This window comes from Apteryx mantelli, chromosome 24, assembly GCF_036417845.1.
Source record: "Apteryx mantelli isolate bAptMan1 chromosome 24, bAptMan1.hap1, whole genome shotgun sequence".
Classification (NCBI taxonomy): Eukaryota; Metazoa; Chordata; class Aves; order Apterygiformes; family Apterygidae; genus Apteryx; species Apteryx mantelli.
In genome coordinates, this window is record NC_090001.1 from 5,251,665 (window position 1) to 5,269,992 (window position 18,328).

An 18,328-nucleotide genomic window follows, 5' to 3' on the forward strand; every position below is an offset into this window, starting at 1 on the left:
TCCCAGGGTGACCCTGCTGCCTTTCAGGAGCTGTCAGCCCTGGAGTCCTGAGAACATCTCGAGGGTGCACAGTGGCCAGACAAAGTCACAAAATCTTCAGCTGTGCCTCTGCTCCTGAGCTGGGCTTGACTCCTGGGGTTGCCAGAGCCCATGGCAACATGGCAGGTGCTGCGGAGAGACAGCTCTGTCCAAGTGCAGCTCCTCTTAATGGAGAAGCGGGACTCAGGGCACCGCCTGCAGGGGCCAGAATGAGATGAACGACTCAGAAGTTGAAGAGTCGGGAATCAGAGGATACCAGAGAGCTCACTGCAGGGAGAAATCTTCATAGCCCATAACACAGTAAGTCTCTGGCTGCAGGGCAACGTTGCTGCTGTGGTTGTCGGCGGGTTCTTCGAAAGCTGCCGCCTTGCGCAGCTGGTAGGGTCTGTCAGGGCAGCTCTGCCAGCTTGTCCTGTTTGGAGCAGGTGGTGCTTTAGAGCAGGGATTCCCAGCCACACCGTCACAGGGACAGGACATCACAGCTACCTTCTCCCAGGGACGGTGCTGGGGTGTGAAGCCAGGGAGTGCACCCAGGTATGCGTGGGCTGTAATTCAGAGCAGTGTCCCTTTGCTCCAGGGTGCTGTGTGCCCAGGGCAGTGACTCTGCTGCCTGCACGGGTCAGCACTCAGCCTGCCCAGGGGACTGCCCAGGGCTCTGCAGGGAGAAGCCCTGGGTGGAAGGAGCGACCCCGAGAAGGGCAGGTTCATGCCCCTGTTGAGAGGGTGCTGTGGGGGTGAGGGCTGCTCTCAGATCTCGCTCACCCTCAGGATATTTCCAAGGGGCCTTTTCAAGACGACAGCCATGGCAGGGCTTCCCTTAAAGATAAGGACTTTTCCTGAGTCTCTGCTTTCAGTTTCCTACTGTTTGTGCATGGGAGGTGGAAGGGGAGGGGGAAGGAGCTGTGGGCTTTGGACAAGAGACTGATACTCCCAGACCATTACAGTGAGAAATGAGTCGTTCTGTGAGGGACCTCATAAACTCCTTTCAGCCAGTGCTCTGCCTACAGAAAGCACCACCATCACCTTCTCTGGCCTCAGCGGCGTTTGTGTGACCTGCTCCCTAGCACCTGCAGACACAGAGATGCCCCTGGACAGTGCCCTGCTGCTGGGAGGTCTCTGCAGGGCAGAGCTGAGTGCGCAGAGGGTGGGATGGGGTCTGTGAGCGCTGACAGGGAAAAGAGATGGGACAGAGAAACAGCTCCCAGGAGAAAAAGCTCTGGGCAGTGGAGATATGATCAGAGAAAGAGAGGAAAGCAGAAACATAAATGCTGTGGGAAGGGGGATTTGGAAAACTCCCGGTCAGTGCCTGCAATGCAGACATCTTCCTCTAAGGAAGCCCCGCTGTGTCTCCTCTCGTGCCCAGCAGAGTTTCTGCCCTCAAGGCCCCGTACGGGGTCGAGGGCATGCTCCCCCTCCTCAGCAGCCTGAGCTCCAGCAGAGGAGGGGGGCATCTCTCCTGTGACGTGCCCATTTCCCAGCAGCGCATGACGAAGGGGCTGAGAGTGACTGTCCTGCGATGTCACGGTCTGAGAGGTGGTGTGCACAGCTGGGTGAGGTGGAGGCTTTCCTAACTGCCCGTCCGGCTCTCCCTCCTTGCTTTCCCTTTGGTAGCAGGGTCATGGTATTGCTCCTGGTTTCCTCTCCTTTCGGGGCTGGTCTGGTTCTTGCTCTCCTGCTCTCTGGGGTTAAGGAGAGGAGTTCAGCTGCAGTTAAGGCATGGACCCCATGGGTCCTGCGTGGAGCTGTCTTCATGGCAGCAACATGCCCAAGGTCCCTTCCAGCCTTCTAGGCAATGTATTTCATCCAGTTGGGGAATGATCTGACTCTCTCTTAAGGCTGCCCACCCATCTTTAGATCTCTTGACTGTCTCTCTGGGGTGTCCTGCCAGGCTGCAAGCTGCCCTCCACAAGACCCCAGCTCTGCCACAGCATATTTGTGATAGCTGAGAGTCTTTGTGCTGGTCATGCAAGTCAGAAACCTCATCACATGCTCTGAAGAGCTCTCCATAGCACGCTCTCCATATCTACTCTGAGAGAGAAGAATGTGGAAATCTTCACTCAGGAACTATATTCCTCCACTCTCACCTCAGCCCAGTTTCTTTCTTAGAGTAACTTGTGAGTGTGATTGTCCTTTAGCCGGGAGGGGTGCTAGCACAGGGCAGCGGGGAGCAAGACTCATGCACAGTCCGGATCCCCTGACTCTGTACAGTCACCGTGAGCCCTTTTCCTCTTGGACACACAAGTTCTAATGCTGAGCATAACTGAAATGCCAAAGATTTCTACTCCATCAAAGGATGCTCCCCCAGTGTGATGGAGACATCTAGAAGCTCAAGAAATATAGAATCAGACCCCTTCACTGCAGCCCATTTTTCTGGAGAAAATGAGCGTTAAGATGTTGAACGGCCTTTCCACAAAGTGGGTGGCTGTAGGATGTGTCCATCAGAGCTAGTCACGTCCCACTCCCATTACAGCACCTGGAGAAAGGGTGCAGATGGCAAATCGATGTGAGGAAAGGGTCCATCTCTTTGGAACAGAGATGTTTAGAAAGGGTGGGGTCATGCCCTGCCTTCACCTCAGTGTTTCTTTTGCCTGCCAGAGAGGGAACTGGTGTGGCTGACTCAGATACAGACACCTCTGTTCAGGAGGGCAAGGTTGGGGGAGATGAATTCCTCACAAGGGTCTTCTCTTCCAGACACAACTGGCAGGAGTGTTGTATTCAGCTCTCACAATGATAAATAGAAAGTGTTCCCACTGGGTCATTGGACCGAACGCCCTTCTCCAGGAATCCAGGTACCCGTCTCCAGGAATCTCCACCAAATACTCGGGGCAATTTGATGCCTCTATTTACAACCGCAGCAGAGCAGGATTGACTCCTCTGGAAGCCACACCCAGAGGCCCCTGCTCTGCACAGCACACTCAGCCAGCACAAACCAGAGATAAGAAAAAGGGACTGAACCAAGCTAGAGAAGAGAGGAAATGTGGAGGGTTCTATTAAGAATAGTTTGGGATTTGGCTGAGAGAAAACTCTTTTAACCTACAAATGCCTTTTCCTTTTTGGACAGTGCCCAAAGCTCAGAGGAAGCAAATGCCTAACAGCAGTTTGCTGAATGAGTTCCTCCTCCAGGCATTTGCAGATATGCGGCAGCTGCAGCTCTTGCACTTCTGGCTCTTCCTGGGCATCTACCTGGCTGCCCTCCTGGGCAATGGCCTCATCATCACAGCCATAGCCTGCGACCACCACCTCCACACCCCCATGTACTTCTTCCTCCTCAACCTCTCCCTCCTCGACCTTGGCACCATCTCTGTCACTGTCCCCAAATCCATGGCCAATTCCCTGAGCAGCACCAGGGCCATTTCCTACTGGGGATGTGCTGCCCAGGTCTTTTTTCTTATCTTTTTCATTTTGGCGGAGTATTCTGTTCTCACTGTCATGGCCTACGATCGCTACGTGGCCATCTGCAAACCCCTGCACTATGGGACCATCATGAGCAGCAGAGCTTGTGTCAAGATGGCAGCAGCTGCCTGGGCCGCTGGTTTTCTCAATGCTCTCCTGCACACTGCTAACACATTTCCAGTAAGATTCTGCCAAGGCAATGTTGTTGAGCAGTTCTTCTGTGAAATCCCCCAGATCCTCAAGCTCTCTTGCTCAGACACCTACCTCAGGGAATTTGGGCTTATTGTGATTAGTATTTGTTTATTCTTTGGGTGTTTCGTTTTCATTGTGCTGTCCTATGTGCGGATCTTCACAGTTGTGCTGAGGATCCCCTCCGAGCAGGGCCGGCACAAAGCCTTGTCCATGTGCTTCCCTCACCTGACCGTGGTCTCCATGTTTATCAGCACTGCAGTGTTTGCCTACCTGAAGCCCCCTTCAATCTCGTCCTCTGCTCTGGATCTGCTGCTGGCCATTTTGTACTCGGTGGTGCCTCCAACAGTGAACCCCCTCATCTACAGCATGAGGAACAGGGAGCTCAGGGATGCACTGAAGAAACTCGTTCAACTGGTATTAGTGCAGCAGCAATGAGCTGCCCATCCTTCTTCACAAGTGCTTTCTAAGTACCTCAGCCAACTCTTGTGCTTTGGGCATTCTCGCTGTGATCATCACGTTTGTGCAGAAGTGTTGGAATTCATCCCACTTGCTTACAGGCACGAACCCAGTCTGTCTGACCCAGAAGTCTTCTGTAAATGTGTCTATCACTGTGTCAGAGCTGGCCTCTCTCTAATAAAAGGGGATTTCCTCAGGGCACTGCTTGAAGGTTGGGCTCTCCTTCAAAAGCTGGAGCCAAGAAGGTGCTCAAGGACTTTCTCCCTGAAAGGGCCTGTTGCTTTTCTGGGGATCTGCATTCAGCTCTCACTTGTGGGTGCCCAGTGCTCCTGGAGATGGTAAATGGTCAAGCGGTATGTGCCATATGACAAGGCTGGACACTGATGCCTGTCCTTCTCGAAGGGTGTATGGATCCATCAGGAGAGCATAGGGTATCTCCAAGGGCACCATGTGCCTCGGGGTGGGCAGCGAATGGAGCTTCACAAAATCCAGTGGATTCATCCAAAGATAAAGGGCTAAACGCATGAATGTCCAGGCTAGTGAGAGCTCTGCAATCCCACGAGAGGCGTTGGGGACCGAGGAGGCCCAGGGAAGGGAGCTTGGAGAGTGGTCCACGTCACCTTCAACGAAAAGCCATGGGCTTTATGTAGTGACAGACCTGAACACAGCCTGAGCCATTTGACATGCCCTGCAATTGCTCAGAGCATCGTCCAGGCCCACAGAGGCCTCAGCAGGGGTTTGGGGTCCATTCCAGCTTGGAGGCTGATGGGGCAGCTGACACACACACCCCTGCACCTCTCCCCCCCCACCCCAAGCTGTTGTGCCTGCACGGGGGGGCCGTGGCTGTGGTGTGAGTGCCCAGAGCTCTGCAGCACCCTGTTGTGGGCACTGCTGTGGGGCCACCGCCAGCCTGGGCTGCTCTGCTGGGTGGGCTGGGGAGATGGCAGGGGAGATGGGGAGAGCCGGGGAGGACTGGGCTGGGCTGGGCTGGTAAGGGCCCAAGAGAAGGAAATGCCAATGTTAGCTCAGCTGTATGAACAGGCAGGGTGAGGACACACACTGGTGGGTTTGTGGTGCAGAGCCAGGGCTGTTGTCTGACCATTTGCTGATGATACAAACCTGGGAGGAGCAGCTCATAGCCCAGAAGGCTGTGCTGCCATTCAGAAGGACCAGGACAGGCTGTAGAGGTGGGCGGAGAGGAACCTCATGAAGTTCAAGAAAGGCAAGTGCAGGGTCCTGCACCTGGGGAGGAATAACCCCATGCAGCAGTACAGGCTGGGGGTGACCTGCTGGAAAGCAGCTCTGCAGAGAAGCACCTGGGAGTGCTGGTGGACACCAAATTAAGCATGAGGCAGCAATGTGTCCTTGTGGCCAGGAAGGCCAATGGTATCCTGGTGTGCATAAGGAAGAGTGTTGCCAGCAGGTGGAGGGAGGTGATTCTCCCCCTCTCCTCAGCCCTGCTGAGGCCACACCTGCAGTACTGTGCCCAGTTCTGGGCTCCCCAGTCCAAGAGAGATGTGGCACTACTGGAGCAAGTCCAGCGGAGGGCTACAAAGATGATGAGGGGACTGGAGCATCTCTCTTCTGAGGAAAGGCTGAGAGAGCTGGGCCTGTTTAGCCTGGAGAAGAGAAGGCTGAGAGGGGATCTTATCAACGTGTACAAGTATCTGAAGGGAGGGTGTCAACAGAATGGGACCAGACTCTTTTCAGTGGTGTCCAGAGACAGGACGCGAGGCAACGGGCACAAACTGAAACACAGACACTTCCATCTGAACATGAGGAAAAACTTCTTCACTGTGAGGGTGACAGAGCACTGGAACAGGTTGCCCAGAGAGGTTGTGGAGTCTCCTCTCTGGAGATATTCAAAACCCACCTGAACGTGATCCTGTGCAAGGTGCTCTAGGTGACGCTGCTTGAGGAGGAGGGTTGGACTAGATGATCTCCAGAGGTCCCTTCCAAACTCAACCATTCTGTGATTCTCTGATTCTGTGATTCTGTGACTGAGGCACAAGTGACCTCACAACCACAAAGAGCAGCCACATGACCAGCACTGGCCTATCAGGCCCTGAGGCACAAGTGACCTCACAAGCACAAAAGCAGCAATGTGCTGGATGCTGTCTAAGCAGGTACTGAAGCAAAAGTCACCTCACAAGTACAAAAAGGACCAGTGGGGCTGCTGGTGGACGAGCAGATACTGAAGCCGAAGGACTCCACAAACATCAGCAATCTGCATCGAGCTGGACTGTCAGGTGCTGAGGCTGAAGTGACCTCACAGGCCGCCATGAAGCCGTATATCTGCTCCTGGCCTGTTAGCGACTGTGGCACAATTGACCTCAACAAGCACAAACAGCAGCAATGGGCCTGCTCCCCGTTTCTGAGGCACTGAGACACAAGGCACCTCACCATCATCACCAAAGCTATGGGCATGCTGTTGGCCTACCAGCTTCAGAGGCACAACTGACCTCACAAGTGCAAATGGCATCGACGTGCCTGCTGCTGCCCTAGCTGGTACCGAATCACAAGGGATCTGAAAAGTGCAAACCTTCATAGAGGAGAAGCTCACCTGGGCCACTCGCATGGCCCTTGATTACACTGTTATCACTCCGTACAGAACAGTCTTCTGCAAACAGCTTTCATCTCCTGCAAGACTCTCTGCAGGTCATGCGACAGCTCCACTCTGTCACCCTGGGCACAAATCCCAAAAGGGAACAATTGGTCTTGCTTTTCCTTTAGTACCATTAAGTCCGAGCTGGGAGCCTTTGCACTGCAGCGCCTACACAATGACAGCAGGATGCCACTTCCACTCCTAGTGCCCAGGTACAGAGATCAGCTGAGGGAGCAGCTGCACTGGAAAGCGTTTCTGACACTGTCAGATCAACTCAGTGCTGTACCAGGCATCAGCCTGACACCAGACCTCTGCTCTGCCACCTCGTCTACAAACACACTGTCTCTGCCCCTCAGAGCTGGCTGGTCTGCTACATACAACCAGGTGCCAGCAAGAAGAGATGGATGCAGGATACTCGCCACTTGCACACTCCACAGCCACTGCTCTGCTCGCTGCCTTCCCTTGGCTCCTCAACCCAGACACACAGGGAAGCTCTTGTGGAAACACCACAAGGTGGCCAAGGCACTCTAGGCTCACAAGGACTGCGCAAATAATCAGCACAAGATCAGGCAGGCAGAGAGTTGGCTCCTTGGGCGATGCTTTTGTTTTCAGAGGGAAGGATCCTGCTTTCTTTGGGCACAGCAGGCTGCTGCTTTCCACCCCCATTCCCGAAGGAACCTCCAGCTAGGCATGGGGGGATGGGCATTTTCTTTAGTAATACACAAGTTACAGATACAATGGAGAAATAGTTGAGAGTCCTGAAGGCCTCCTGAGCCCAAAGGAACCTCCTTCCTTCCCTTTAGTTACTTGGACAAGGGGCCCCAATGAAGGGACAAAGGGTGCAGAGGCTTTGAAATGAGGCCCAAGCAATGATACAGCCCCAGCCTGGAGGTCTGCTCAAATGCCAGCTGTCCTGGCTGCACAGGCTCTGCAAGAGCAGTCCGGGCTCCACAGCTGGGTTCACAGAGCACTGAGGGCTGGGTGCCACGGGCAACCAGGCCCTGGGCACATCTTCAGCCCTCGCAGAGCCAGGAGCCCAAGAGCTGTCAGACTTCCTCAGGTCAAGCTACGGAGGCTTTGGGGCACTCACACAAAGGCACCCAAGACATGCTGGCATTTATTATAAGGGTCTTGCACTCATCCTATATGGCACTGCAACCTTCTAGGAAAAGGAGGGGGTACAATAGCATTTGCTGAGGGGGCTGGCAGTAACAGCAGTTGTGGGAGGAGGAATTTGCAGCACAGCAGAGGTACCAGGAGGTGAACCCACACCCCAAGTCACCCATGGAAGCTAGGTGCATTTATGGAAGCCGTCGCATCTGTATGAAGCCTCATCTCATCCACTTGCAGCTGCTTTCACAGAGGGCTCACGATGTTGGCAAAGATCTTCACAGGTGTCCTGCCTAGTTAAGAGGTGGGAATAGGGTCTTCCAGAGTGGGACATTTCCATGTGTCCTAGATGACCATCCTCTGATGAGACAAATTGTAATGCTGGAATGGGTCTCTCTCCACTCTTGAGAAAAGGCCCAGAGGTGATTCTTTCAGTCTACTTCAGTGACCGTGTCCCAGGAGGAGGAAGCACAAGGGAGAGAGAAATTCACGCCTTCAGCTGGGCCACTGCTGCTGAGCAGAGGCAGGCTCCTGGGATGGAGAGAGCTCCTGGCAAGGTGGCAGCACTGCTGGGAGACAACTCTTTGCAGGAGCAGCTCCCCTGTCAAGAGCAGCTGGGCTCTGGGCACTGCCTGCTCTTGCTGACATCCATGAGAGAAGGCAGAGAGAAGTGAAAGGGAGTGTGGAGTGGGAGGCCAGAGGAGAGCTCCTTGTGGGAGGAATCTTCCCAGCCCTTTGCACGGTAAGCCTCTGGCTGCAGGGCAATGCTACTGCTGTTGCTGGAGGGGTCTTCTAAACCCAGCCCGTAATGGATGGTTTTCTTGAGGATTGCACTCCTGGCTTCTTGAGTGTTTGTGGGGGGGGGCATTCCCTGCCACAGCATGCCAGGGACAGGGTGTCCTGCTGCCTTCTGCCAGGGAGAGCTGCATGGGTGTGAAGCCAGGGTGTGCCACAGGTCTAGCCAGGGCTGTCATTCAGAGCAGTGTTCCTGCACCCCAGGGTGCTGTGTGCCCCAGGCAGGGACTCTGCTGCCTGCGAGGGTCAGCACTCAGCCTGCCCAGCAAACTCCCCACAGTGCTGCAGGGAGAAGCTCTGTGTGGGAGGAGAGAGCCTGTCAGGGCAGGTTGAGTGTGTTGTGGAGAGGGTGGTGCGCGGGTGAGGGCTGCTCACAGCTCCAGCTCACCCTGAGGACATTTCTGGAGGGCACTTTTCAAAAGGAAGGTCAAGGCAGGGGCTACTTGAAAGGGGAAGGAGCTTTCCTTCTAGGCTGTGTGCTTTCAGTTCCCTAATTGGGGGAGGGGGGAAAGCAGGAAAGAGTTTTCTGGTTTGGGAAGGAACTGAGACTCTCAAGCCTTCCCTCTCAGAGATCACTAGGTCTGTGAGAAAGCTCAGCAAACCCCTTCAACCCCTCCTCAGCCTACAGACAGCACCAGCATCACCTTTGTGGCCTTGTCAGGGATTTTGTGACCTGCTCCTCAGGACCTTTGAGCACAGCAATGCCTCTGCCCAGCGCCCTGTCCCGGTAGGTTTCTGTCAGGCAGAACTGAGTGTGCAGAGGGTGGGATGGGGTCTGTGAGCACCGTCAGGGAAAAGACATTGGGATAGAGAAGGAGCTGCCAGCAGGGAGAGTTCCAGGCAGCGAGATGGGCAGGGAATGAGCGGGAACTGCAAACAGAATCGCCGTGGGAGGAAAGATTTGGGCAAGTCATGGTCAGTCCCTCTGACTCAGACACCTTCCTCTGAGTCAGTCCCCTGTGTCTCTGCTGATGAGCAGATGGTAAATTGGTGTGAGGAGAGGGTCTATCGCACTGGAACGGAGACATCCAGCAAGGGTCAGGCACCTGCTGCCTTCACATGAGAGTTTCCCTGCCTTGCTAGAATGGGAGCTAGTGTGGCTGCTTCAGATACAAACACCTGTGTTCAGGAGGGCAAGGCTGGGGGAGATGAATGCCTCACAAGGATCTTCCCTTTCCAAGACAGCTGGCAGGAGAGCTTGTCAGAGTCCAAGTCTCCCTGACCAGGTTCTTTTAGCTATTCCACACATGGACGGTGTAATGTTGAATATCAACATTTACTTCTTTGAAGATATTGGACATTACACAGGAGTTTTGATTTAGCAGAGCGACACAGCAATATCCTGAAATCACAATACAAGTGTGAGTTACACTTAGCAAAATAGAGCAATTGCAGTATCAGTTCAATCACAATACCAGTGTGATCCCCATTACTGATCTCTATACTGTGCTCACCGTCACAACACTGGGCATCCGCAGTCACTGGGAAGGAAGACATGGGATGAAACCGGCTTGATCCCATTGCTCTCTTCCAGGTTCTTTTGTTAGTTGTTCAGTTTTTATACTCCGTGTTGGGCTGAGCCACGAATACACTCCCCCCCATGCTGGTCTGGCTAACTCAGGGGGACATTCACACTCTTTTCATGAACTCAGGGGAAAACACTGACACCAGCTGATCCACTCAGTTGGGGTGTAGTCACTTGAGCCACTCAAATGACATAGCTGTTTATCTAAAACCAAGGTTACCTTCCAGTCCTGGTCTCCTTTGTGTTAAGATAAAGTCAGCTTTCTGTGCAACAGCTGTGGTCAGTGACACCCTACCTTCTCCCCTGAGCTTCATGGGCACATCGCCCTTGCTCATCTCCCCTGAGCCTTCTTCCATTGTAGGGGTTTATTGGTTGGTGCAAGTGCTATATTCCTCTCTCCTTCTGGTAAACAGAGAATATTCCCACTGGGTCACTGGACTGAGTGTCCTTAGGTCAGCTCATGGAGCCCAAACCCCTCCTATCTCCACCAAAGAACTGGAAATGTTTGTCACCTTCCTCCATTTACACCCCCCAGCAGAGCAGCACTGACTCCTCTGGAAATCGTTAGCAGAGGCCCCTGCTCTGCATGGCACACTCAGGCAGCACAAACCGGAGGTCGAGCCGGGGAGTTGAACGAAGGTAAAAGAGAGAGGAAAAGTGGGAGGTTCTGTGAGGAAGGCAAAGGGTTTGTCTCCCAGAAGACTGCTCTGATTTGTCCCTGTCTTTTCCTCCTTGGACAGGCCCCCATGCCCAGCATCAGCAAATGTCCAACAGCAGCTCCTTCAATGAGTTCCTCCTCCAGGCATTTGCAGATACGCGGCAGCTGCAGCTCTTGCACTTCTGGCTCTTCCTGGGCATCTACCTGGCTGCCCTCCTGGGCAATGGCCTCATCATCACAGCCATAGCCTGCGACCACCGCCTCCATACCCCCATGTACTTCTTCCTCCTCAACCTCTCCCTCCTCGACCTTGGCACCATCTCTGTCACTGTCCCCAAATCCATGGCCAATTCCCTGAGCAGCACCAGGGCCATTTCCTACTGGGAATGTGCTGCACAGGTATTTCATTTTTACTTTCTCTTAGCAACTGAGTATTCTGTTCTCACTGTCATGGCCTATGACCGCTATGTGGCCATCTGCAGACCCCTCCACTATGGGACCATCATGAGCTGCAGAGCTTGTGTCAAAATGGCAGCAGCTGCCTGGGTCAGTGGTTTTCTCTATGGTCTCCTGCACACTGCTAACACATTTTCCATACCACTCTGCCAAGGCAATGTCCTGGAGCAGTTCTTCTGCAAAATTTCCCAGATCCTCAAGCTCTCCTGCTCAAACACCTACCTCAGGGAACTTCGGCTTATTGTGATTAGTATTTTTTTACTCTTTGGTTGTTTTGTTTTCATTGTGCTGTCCTATGTGCAGATCTTCACAGTTGTGCTGAGGATCCCCTCTGAGCAGGGCCGGCACAAAGCCTTTTCCATGTGCCTGCCTCACCTGGCCGTGGTCTCCCTGTGTGTAAACACTGCAATTTTTGCCGCCCTGAAGCCCTCTTCCCTCTCCTCCCCAGCTTTGGATCTGGTGGTGTCTGTTCTTTGTGCAGTGGTGCCTCCAACAGTGAACCCCCTCATCTACAGCATGAGGAACAAGGAGCTCAAGGACGCACTGAAGAAACTGGTTCAACCGGTACTACTTCAGCAGCAATAAGCTGCCCATCTCTCCTCACAAGGGATTTCCAATTTACCTCAGCAAGTCTTGTGCTTTGGGCATTCTATCTGTGATAATTCCGTTTGTAAATGCTTGAATTCATCCCACTTCTCCAGCAGCACAAATCCTGTCTGTCTGGCCAGTTGCCTTCCGTAAATCTGTGTAGCACTGTATCCGGGCAGGCCTCCCTGCCATCATGTCTGCAATAAAAGGGGATTTCCTGAGGACAGTGCCTGAAGGTTGGGCTCTTCTTCCCAAGCTGGAGCCAAGAATGTGCTCAGGGAGTTGCACCCGAAAAGGCCCTTTGCTGTGCTTGGGTTTTCCTTGGGCTAAGGGGCATGAGCTCCTAGGGTGATGTGTTTGGGCAGGAGGGCTGGAGTCAGCTGTAACTTGTGGGTGCCCAGTGTCCCTGGAGCAGGTGAGTGGTCATGTGGTGTCTGCTGGGGACTGTCTGCCATATTACAGGGCTGGTGAGAGATGTCCATTGTTCTGGAAGGGAATATGGAGCCACCCCGAGAGCACAGGGGATCTCCTGGGACAGCATGTGCCTGGGATGGGCAGTGAGTGGAGACTCCCAAAACCAAGTAGAGTCCCCCAAAGGTAAAGGGCTAAACCGAAGATGCACTGAATGAGAGCTCAGAAATCTCAGGCGAAGCAGTGGGCACCGAGCAGGCACAGGGTAGGGAGTGTCCCTCGCCACCCTCAGCCTGGGCTGCTCTGCTGGGTGGGCTGGGGAGAGGGCAGGGGAGGTAGGGAGAGGTGGGGATTTGCTGAGATGGGCTGGAAAGGTCCTGGGAGAGGCAAAATGCCAGCAGGCAGCTCCTGTGTGTGAACAGCAGTGTGGGAGCACCCACCAGTGTGCTTGCAGGCAAATGGAGGTCTCCTGGGAAAGGCACCAGGACATGGAGGGTGCAGAAGAGAAGAGCCCAGGGTGATCCCTGTGTTGCATGGACACACTGGGGAAGCTGCCCCACAGCCATCATCCTGGACCAGCCCCTCACATCGCCCCTTTCCACTGCTGGCTGCTCACCCCAGCTGTGGGGTGGTGCATGGCCAGCTCCATCCTCCTGCAGGTCTCCATATCCCGATGGAGGGGAAAAGGCCAGCCTTGCATGGTCGCTCTTCTGCACCAGACCCCAGCAGATCTGGGAGCACAGCTGTCTGCTAACAGCTGTGGGGGGTCCACCCGGACTGGGCAGGGGCCAGGTGCTTGGATCCCGCAGTCTCTGGGGGATCATTTCATAATCATTGAATAATGCTCCAGCCCTTTCCATGTGCGAGGTCCCTGGTTCCATCTCCAGCTGAGTTTTGGCTTTCCTCACTCCATCCCTGTGTGCACGGACAAGGTCTCAATGCTCCCCCTGGGCAGCCTGTCCCCCTTCCACCCTCTGTTCATTTCCCCCTGGCACCCTGAGTGCTGGTGCTGCTGCCAGGGCAGAGGTGCAAGATCACCCGTAATGGCTCCTCAGGGAGATCCCTGGGGAAAAGCTGTGCCCAGCCCCTGCCTTATGCCCAGCCCCAGCGAGGCAGAGGGGAGCTGCCCTCTCCCAAGCCACCCTGGCGGTGCACTGGACAGCTGATGCCTTTGTGGGCAGCCAGGCTCCAGGTTCAGGCTGGATGCCAGCTCGAGGGCAGGAGTGCTGGGGTTTTCATGGGCTTCCAGTGGTGAAGGCAAGTGGTCACAAGTGCAAGTGCAAAGGCTGGTGGTGGAAAAGGCAGTGTGGGGCTGGTGAAGTCCTCCCTCTGCTCCCCATGGGGAGGAGAGTCCCCAAGCAATGCTGAGCTCCACTTTGTCCAGCAGGAGGGGAGCAGAGGGCAGGGTGGAAGAGGCAGATGGAGCCCCTTGGGATGCATGAGGGAGTTTTCTTACCCCTCTTACCCCCCTTTCTTACCATCTTACCCCTCATGCTGCCCCAGCCAGGCTCACTCTGCCCTGCCCGAGGAGTTCCTCATCCCTGTGCCAGCCATGCTGGAGCAGAGGCCAAGGAGCTGGAGGTGCCTCAGGCCAAGCTGTGCCAGCCCTGGGAAGCTGGCCCTGAGCACGGGACAGGCCAAGTATCTCCTTGCGTGTCCTATCCTGCTGGGAGGGCAGCATGGGGACAGGGGAACAGCCTGTTCCTGCCTGGGAGCTGTGCGGGACCTTTTGGGAGAGAGGCAAAGGTGACAGCCGCTGTGCTGAAGCAGCACTGGCAGCACCCCCTCCATGAGGCCCCTGTTGCTTCCCTGCCCACCCCTGCCCCTGCCTGGCCTGCTGCCCCCTTGCTCCCAGCCCCTGGCCCCTCTCCTGGCACCGTGGGGACCAGCTCTGCAGGCAGCAGCTCCCTGGCCATCCCCACCTCTCCCCACAATGGGGATCCAGCCCCAGCCGGGCAGCAGGACACCAGCTCAGGGGCAGAGGAGACGAGGGAGAGTGGGGCTGGACAAGGGCTCTGCCTTTCACCCGCAGGATCACAGCCTGCGGGAAAGACGGAGCCTGTCTCTGTACCCGGTGTCTTCTCATTCATGGAGTCACAGAGGAGTTTCCGTGGGAAGGGACCTCTGGAGGTCTCTAGTCCAACCTCCTGCACAAAGCAGGGCTGCTTGGAGCCCTACAGTCTTGTCTGGAGATCGCTGGACTGTGCCTGACCCCAGTTACCATCCCCAAACCTCCTCTGCTCCTCTTGTCTGGGTACTGCAGGATGGCACCTCTCATCGGTGGGGCACTGCCCTGCCTGCCTAGCCAGCACCCTTGGCACTCGACTCCCCTTCCCATATGGAGCAGCCCCACTCTTGCTGCTCCCAACAACATCCTCTTTGTAGCAGGAACCCAGATGCAAATGGTGCTTAAACACTTGAGCTGGGATACAGAAACACTTGCTCTCATAACTATGCATCATCAAATCAGACCCCAAGTGGCTGCCCTCACTTTTTCATTCAGCTGTTCGTCTGTGTGCAGTGTTACGAGGGTAGGGGCTGAAATCTGAAGCCCTCCTTACACGTCTGAATTGGCTTTCAGGCAAGAGTTGCTGTGGGGATATACGGTCACCTTTTGTACCTACAACCTTCTCTGGGATCTGCTCTCCAGAAAAGGGAAGGAGGCCCCGCAATGAGGCCGGTCACTACCTGCTTTGTGTCCAGCAGATCCCCCTCCCTCTCTGCCTGCAGACCTTCCATGCCGACCCTGCTGCCCAGGAGAGCATGAGAGCACTGCCCTGCAGCCCCTCTGGCAGCTCCTGCAGCCCCGGAGACAGAGCCACCTGCCCCGAGCTGGTGCACAGAGAAACCTGTTTCTTGTTCTCATTTGTTTCCCTTGTTTCCTTATTCATACCTGTGTTTAGTGCTTTACCTTCTGGTTATTCCACCATGGACTGTCCCTCATTGTGTGAGGCTCCACTCACTGCCCACCCCAAGGCACATAATGTCCCTGGAGATCCCCTGAGCTCTCCTGGTACCTAAGATCCCTCTCCAGAAGGATGGGCATCTCTCATCGCACTGTCACCTGTGGCACAGCCCTGAGCAGGCAATTCAGAGACCATTCCCCATCTCCACTGGCACTGCTCACCAAGAGGTGAGCCCTGGATCCAGCCTTTGCTCCCTAACAGATCTCTCTGGCACTCTGAGCTCGTCCTAGGGAGGCCACAGAGTTCACAAGCAGAGCAGAGGCCCTTTTGTGGTGCAGTTCCTTGGGTGTATTTTTGGCTCCATCTGTGAAGAAAGGCCTGAGATCAGGCACGTCACAGGGCAGATCTCCTCCTATTATGGAAACGTTATTCTGGAGGCCAGGGCTGGCAGAAAGGTGCCCAATGCCTGGATCTCTTGGTGCTCACAGGAATGCACCACCACCACCACATTATGAGAGCTCTTAGGCCATATACACACTTCAGAGGACAGCAGGCCTGTTTGGAAGTGAGGAAAAGAAGCCCTGAAGAAAGAAAGTCCTGCTACTGTTGGTGGCTGTGTCTCCAGGAAGGATGCAGCCCCCATGCAAAGGCTGCAGTGAGGAAATGTGGGCTGTGGTAGTGGGGGGATGGTCGTGAGGAGCAGAGGGTCTGTCCCCACAGGCTGCGTCCAGACTGCCCTGCTGCATCCAGACCCTCCACTCCCACTCCACTGTGAACGATGGAGCACAGTATGGGGAAGGGACCAGCCCACGGTGACACCTGGCTGCCACCCTCACAGAAGAGGGGTGTGAGATCACACCCTGACTGTGGCCAGGGAAGATGAGCTCTCCTAATGGACACAGAACCCATCGTCTCACCCCACCTGTACTCACCAGAGCTCCCTTGGTGTCAGTGCCAAGAAAGACACTGCAAAGGGAAACTCTCCTCTTTGCACTGGGGGCATCAGAGGGAGCTCAGGGTAGCGGGCCCTGAGGTTCCCCCATCTCTGCTGATGAAGGGGAAAGCCTGGCTTCCTGCTTCTACATGGTCTCTCAGTCAGATTCAAATGAGAGATGCCTGAGGACAAGTGGCATGAATGAAACCTTTTTGTCTTTTGACAAGAATGTAACAGAGGAAAGTAAAGAAAGAAAGAAGTGAACAACACATAGCCTTGAGGCCAAATACCCTGGGAATGATGAGTGGCTGCACAGGGTCAGTTATTGGTGTTGACATTGTACCCATTGAACGAGTTTCCTCAAGGCATCCTTGAGCTCCTTGTTCCTCATGCTGTAGATGAGAGGGTTCACTGCTGGAGGCACCACCGAGTACAGAACAGCCACCACCAGATCCAGAAGTGGGGAGGAGAGGGAGGGGGGCTTCAGGTAGGCAAACATTGCAGTGCTGATAAACAGGGAGACCACGGCCAGGTGAGGGAGGCACATGGAGAAGGCTTTGTGCCGGCCCTGCTCAGAGGGGATCCTCAGCACAACTGTGAAGATCTGCACATAAGACAGCACAATGAAAACAAAACACCCAAAGCCTAAACAAGCACTAATCACAACAACCCCAAGTTCCCTGAGGTAGGTGTTTGAGCAGGAGAGCTTGAGGATGTGGGGAATTTCACAGAAGAACTGCTCCACAACATTGCCTTGACACAGTGGTATGGAAAATGTGTTAGCAGTGTGCAGGAGACCATAGAGAAAACCAGTGCTCCAGGCAGCTGCTGCCATTTTGACACAAGCTCTGCTGTCCATGATGGTCCCATAGTGCAGAGGTCTGCAGATGGCAACAAAGCGGTCATAGGCCATGACAGTGAGAAGAGAATATTCTGCTGAGAGCAAGAAGAGAAGCAGAAAGACCTGTGCAGCACATCCAGAGTAGGAAATGGCCCTGGTGTTCCAGAGAGAATTGGCCATAGATTTGGGGACAGTGACAGAGATGGAGCCAAGGTCAAGGAATGAGAGGTTGAGGAGGAAGAAGTACATGGGGGTGTGGAGGCGGTGGTCACAGGCTACGGCTGTGATGATGAGGCCATTGCCCAGGAGAGCAGCCAGGTAGATGCCCAGGAAGAGCGCGAAGTGCAACAGATGCAGCTCCTGTGTGTCCGTGAGCGCCAGGAGGAGGAACTCATTGAAGGAGCTGCTGTTGGACATTTGCTCACCCTCGACATGCAGGACTGTCCAAGGAGGAAAAGACATTGAGAAGTTAGGAGACACTTTTCAAGCAAAAAAACCCCCCAGATTTTCCAGTTCTCATACAACACCCCATATTGCATCTCTCTGCTGAGAGGAGCTCTGTGCAGCTCCCTTGCTTGAGCTCCACTTTGCACTGCCTGAGTGTGCTGTGAGGAGCAGGGGCCTCTGCCCATGGTCTCCAGAGGAGTCCATCCTGCTGTACAGTGGTGGGAAGGAGGGAATGGAGTTGACTAGCTCTGACATACTGAATTTCTTCCAGGTGAAGTCCACTTGTCATGTGGAAGGCCTTTTCAGCATCTGCACCACCAGTTCTAAAGAAGGAGGTTTTGAGGAACAGAGTTTTAGGGATTTTTTTAATATTATTTTTTCTTTTCTTTTCAAAGTCCTTGTTACCCCTGGGGAATGTTCCTCAAAGGTAGAAATCTTTGGCATTTCTCCTGAGTCCTGAGAGGAAAGGATTCACTCTCACTTGGTGCAGAGTGAGGACAGCTAGTCTGTTAGCCTTGATCCCAGCTGTCCTGTGTTCCCACCTCTTTGAGCTGGAGGATGGTCACACTCATATGCTGCCTTACAAAGAAACAAGCCCCTGCTGAGAGCACAGGAGTCCAGTTTCAAGGTGCAGATGTCCAACCTTCTCTCCCTTTCTCAGAGCACCAGAGGGAGGTCTCCACACTCCCCTTCTAGCCAAGGACACACAGGGCTCTTTTCAGCTGCCCCTGTACATCTGCCCACCACCATTTCCATACTCTTCGCATCTCTGAGCTTCTTCATGGGTCTCTCGAACATCCCAGAGATGCTATGAGACAGCTGTGACCTTCTGGAGGGCAGCTCTCAGCCTGGCAGGACGCCACAGGGAAACAGTCAAATGTCCTAAAGATGGTCTGTCCTTAAGGGAGAGTCTGCTCTTTTCCCAGCCCCACAGACTGCATTTCCTGGAGCCCCACATATTAGAAGGGGGGT

At 54.5% G+C, this 18,328-nt stretch overlaps 1 protein-coding gene across 1 annotated transcript; it reads right to left on the reverse strand.

Annotated features, from left to right (window-relative positions):
- Nucleotides 1–303: 303 nt before the first annotated feature.
- On the reverse strand, nt 304–17,239 carry LOC136994118 (olfactory receptor 14A16-like; the record flags this gene model as incomplete). The annotated part of the gene is made up of 3 exons (XM_067310369.1): nt 304–451; nt 3,895–3,983; nt 16,412–17,239. Coding segments are annotated over 3 exons (1,065 nt in total), but the record flags the coding sequence as incomplete, so codon positions are not given.
- Between the last annotated feature and the right edge of the window lie 1,089 nt (nt 17,240–18,328).